Source organism: Stenella coeruleoalba (assembly GCF_951394435.1).
Source record: "Stenella coeruleoalba genome assembly, chromosome: 8".
Lineage (NCBI taxonomy): Eukaryota > Metazoa > Chordata > Mammalia > Artiodactyla > Delphinidae > Stenella > Stenella coeruleoalba.
This window is the reverse complement of record NC_137154.1, coordinates 12,839,977-12,844,651: the sequence shown is the minus strand read 5'-3', so window position 1 is coordinate 12,844,651 and position 4,675 is coordinate 12,839,977. Positions and strand designations below refer to the sequence as shown.

The following is a 4,675-nucleotide window of genomic DNA, read 5'->3' as shown; positions in this document are numbered from 1 at the left end:
TTCAGGCAGATGGGGGATAGGTTGGGAAGGAAGGGCCAGATGAACCCAGGTCCCCTGTTTGTCCAGGATCAGGGCCTCTCCAACAAGCCTCTCTACTTAAAAGCTCAAAGTCCCTTCCAGTCTCTCCTTCAGGGCTCCCCCTACCAGAGAGTCTCCTTGTCATGTCTCCCCTTTGGTGGGCACACCCTCACCTGGGATAACAGTTCCCTCCCTCTGGCCGGTAGTTGGGGAAGGTGTCACAGACCCACTGGCCATTGGCCAGGGCCCCGCCTCCCTCGGTCGGGGTCATAGTTTCACACGCAGGGGTCAGAGACTCCCTCACCTGGAGTCACAGCCCCCTCCCTCGGGAGGGGGGGTCAATGGCACAGGCAGCGTTCACAGTTTCACACGCCGCAAACTCACAACCTTGGACCGAGGACGCGCCCTCCCTCGTCAGGGGTCCCAGTTTCCCGCCCGGGAAGCCCTGGTCCCTCCCCCGAGGCCGGCGGCCCCTCCTCCCGAGACATGGTGCCGGTCCCACGGGGCCCAGGCTCTCCCGAAGTGTCCCTGGGGGCCGGGCCCGAGGTCTCGGTGCTCAAGAGGCCCGCGCCGGCCGTGTCGCCTTCGCTGGAGGCCGCGGACGACTCGCAGTCCTCGGCCTCGTCGCTCTTCTGGCCCTCCTCGCGGCCGCCCCCCGCGAGCCCGGGAGTGGGCAGGTCGTCGCTGCGCCGGGCCGGGTAGGGCAGGATGGCGGCCGGCACGTTGCTGGAGGCCGGCCTGGCCCGGGTGCTCTTCTACCCGACGCTGCTGTACACACTGTTCCGCGGGAAGATGCCGGGCCCGGCGCACCGCGACTGGTACAACCGTATCGACAACACGGTGCTGCTGGGCGCGCTGCCGCTGCGGAACATGACTCGTCGGGTGAGCCGGGCCGGGAGGCCGGGCCGCGCCGGGGCTGGGAGCCAGGCGAGCGCCGCCCGGGCCTCGGCGGCCCTTTCTGAGCCCCCTCTTTGCCTCGGCAGCTGGTACAGGACGAGAACGTGCGAGGGCTGATCACCATGAACGAGGAGTATGAGACGAGGTTCCTGTGCAACTCCCCAAAGGTGAGGCGCCGGGGCCCGTGGGCAGAACTGGGGCCGAGGCGCCCCGCCGGCCTCGCCCACCACACAGGGCCTGGCGAGCCGGAGGAGGTTGGGGGAGGGGGTGCTGTAGGTGACCTTGCCGCAGAGACAGGCGTCCCAGGCTTTTTTGCCTCCTCAGGGAGGATCTGGCCCTCTAAGCTTAAATGGCTGCGGCTGGGGGTAGAAATTAATTGTGAAATAAAAACTGATGTGAAAGGCATTTAAAAGTAGAGTTGACAAACTTTGATTATTCCTTTGTGCACAAATGTATTCTTAATGTCGGTAACTCAAATCAGTAACCAGAACTGAAAGGCAACTTTTCTATGGCTTGCTTTCATTCATTTGACACTTACTCAGCACTAAGTATGGATCAGACACTGTTAGATATTCAAGATGAAGGTCCTATAAACTGTAAAAAGAAAAGCTATGGCCAGTCCCTGGTAAATTTATCATAAAACAACCCATTGCAAAAACTGCATAGGGTTCATTTGGTTTTGATTTGAGGGAATTTTATATATATGTTAGAGATGATAGTGGAACTCCAAAGCACTGTCATAAATAAAGTTCAGGCCTAAATCATAATTTTCATTAGATGTGAATGCTTATTTGTGGAACTGTTCATAATGGTTATTAGATGTTGCCCTATCTTTACAGTGTTTGCCTTCTATTAGCACTGCACAATTATTTTCTTGTTTACTGTACTGATAGAGCCTAATGAACATGCCGTTATTTCAACTGTAGATTTTTTTGAAATCTTAAAAAAATTGTGACTCACATTTAAAATATATTGATCAGTGATGGCATACATTTTTAAAGAATGGGTAACAAACAGTTCCTTGGATTTCCCACAGTATTTTGCCACAAGACCTCAGGAGTTATTAGCCAAAATGGTGAATGTTCCTTAACGTGGTCCATCCTGCGAAGCAAGTCACAGAAAGTGCTCGTCTCTGGGTGTGAGGCAATTGACATTTGTGAGCAGCTATCTTATCCCACTAGCCTAATCTCCAAGGCAGTGGTTCTCACATTTTAATATGCCTAAGAATTACCTGGCAGTCTTGTTAAACTAGCAGATTCCTAGGTACAACCCCCAGAGATTCTGACTCAGGAACTTTAGGGTGGGGTCCCAGGAATCTGAACATTTAGCAAGCTCCCTAGGTGTTTCTGACATAATTGATGTATAAGCCCCATGCTGCCAGATTTTGCTGTTTTTTGTTAATTTCATGAGCTGTATAAAATATTGACCCTCGTTCGGAGTCATAAGTTTCTGGTTTGCTAAAGTGATTAATATCAAGAGTAGCTGGAGCCTACCTGAAGTCTTAAGGCAAAATAAAAAATAAAGTTGCCCAGTTTGCCAGAGGCCTTATTTCTCCTGTTTATTCTTTTCTTCCTCCTAAGTGATAATATTGCACTAACAAAAGTAGGTGCATTATTTTAATTTTAAAATAACTCTGTTTCCTACCACATACCCTCTCAAAAAAAGTGGTAAAAAAGAGGAGGCTTATGGACAGAGAAACAGAAAGTTCTTGCAAAACGTAGTAGTCCAGCCTTGCAGCTGGATCATGCGAAAATAGTTACACAGCTTTTGTAGATGAATTTTATACAGCTCGTATTTTGTAGCTAAAGATTCAAATACTTTAGCTTTGGTACTAAAGCTCCTAATGGTACTTTAAGAACACTTTAAATCTTGGACATAATCCTAACTCAGCAGCATTGCTGTTGTGTGATGAAAGACCAGCCATGTAGGTCAGCCATTTTAAAGACATTTCTGAAAGAAGTTTCTTTTTAGGCAAACAGTAAACAGTATATTCACATTGTAGTAAACCGTGAAGCTTCCTTGTTGTTTTGCTGCCTCTTGGGAGCCCATCTTCCTACCATTCACATCAGGCTTTTTTCATTTTATTTTCTATGCTGGTGGACCTCGTTCCAGGAGTGGAAGAATGCAGGAGTCGAGCAGCTGCGGCTCAGCACGATAGACATGACCGGAGTCCCAACCTTGGCTAACCTCCAGAAAGGAGTCCAGTTTGCTCTCAAGTACCAGTCGCTAGGCCAGTCTGTCTACGTACATTGTAAGGCTGGGCGTTCCAGAAGTGCCACTATGGTGGCAGCATATCTGATTCAGGTAGAAAAGGTCTTTCTGGACCGGTCCCCTTTCCAGCAGATCTCCAGTCTACTGGCAGACCTTGCTAGGAGCCATGTTCCCAATTTCAGGCTGTTTGGGAGGTGGAAAGCACCTGAACTTTGCAGACAGGCTGACCTTTGGCTTTCTCACCGGCCAGCTGCGTGACCTTAGGCAAAAGTGGCTTCCCCTCTCCATTGCTCAATTTCCTCAATTTGTGAAGCTTGAATGAGAATGTATGTCAAGCACTGACCTAGAATGAGCACTCAGAAAATGGAGTTACAAAGGATGCTAATACCAGCAAAAGGCTAGAAACACTTGTTATAAACATGTCAGGAAGTCTAGTTCTGTAGATAATAGTGCTGATCACTTGCAGCTCTATAGGACTCACGTTTCTTTAAGTATTTCAGAGTAAAGTTCTGGACATTAATTTCTAGAAACAGTGGCTCCAACAGAATTTTGCCTATCAGTTTGTTATGATCGGCAGGTGGGATGCTTTTAAAAACATTTAGAAGCCAGTACTCTAGTCCATCCTTTCCTGTTACAAACCCCCGGCTCATTTTTGTTACCTGTGAGGCCCCTGCAGAGCATTTACTAAGTAATGTAGATAGTTTAAGGAAAAAGGAAATGTAAAGATAAACAGCCTGGCCTTGTGTTACTGTGGACTGGTGAATATATGATTTAACAATACTAAAGCTTTAGTCATTAGGACTCTGTTTTGCTGGAAACTGGGTGTCAGGAGATATTTTGGGCAAAGTGAGAACTGAACCAGCAGGCTAAAGATCTATACTTTCTTGGTTCTATTGATTTCTAAACCAGTAAGTATCCTGAGGACACAAAGATAGCCCTCCTAGTTAGATTTTAAAAGTACTCTTTTCTAGACATGGTGACAAGTTGCATAGAAACACCAACTGTGTAGTCTTTCCAGGAAACTCTTGTAACCAACAGCCTAGCTCAGAGAGGACATCTAGTAGGCCTATGCCCGCTTGAATTTAGGATCTCAGCTTCATGTGTTCAACCTTCTATTTCCAGGGTTTGGCAGAATAAAAATTAGATAGAAAGACTGATTTGGGTCCCCCCCTTTACCTCCCCCAGCCTATTGCATATAATTGTGGGACTTTGACTGAAGGGGTTAAAGTGCTCTCCCACTTATAATATGTGGGGCATAGCGTTTAACTCCCTGCAAAGTGGAATTTTTAAAAAAATGAAATTCTGAGAGCCCTTTAGCACTTGTTATTGGGTCAAGGACACCTTAACACCTGGTCCTTTCTTTGTCTGATTTCCCAACCCTGCACTTCAGGTGTACAACTGGACTCCAGAGGAGGCCGTAAGAGCCATCACCAAAATCCGGTCACACATCTACATCAGACCTGGCCAGCTGGAAGTTCTCAGAGAGTTCCACAGGGTGATCACTGCAGGAGCAGCAAAGAATGAGACTTGTCACACATCGCAGATATGA

At 48.0% G+C, this 4,675-nt stretch overlaps 1 protein-coding gene across 2 annotated transcripts; it reads left to right on the top strand.

Annotated features, from left to right (window-relative positions):
- Positions 1-448: 448 nt before the first annotated feature.
- Positions 449-4,675, top strand: PTPMT1 (protein tyrosine phosphatase mitochondrial 1; the record flags this gene model as incomplete). Of its 2 annotated transcripts, none has more annotated exons than XM_079929169.1 (4): positions 449-900; positions 1,002-1,082; positions 3,028-3,219; positions 4,517-4,675. In XM_079929169.1, exons 1-4 carry the CDS (start codon positions 727-729, stop codon positions 4,673-4,675), a joined length of 606 nt encoding a protein of 201 aa, XP_079785295.1. In that variant the 5' UTR covers positions 449-726. The 2 variants fall into 2 exon arrangements, with proteins under 2 accessions (XP_079785295.1, XP_079785296.1); XM_079929170.1 differs by having other exon boundaries at positions 450-900; positions 3,028-3,166; positions 4,517-4,671.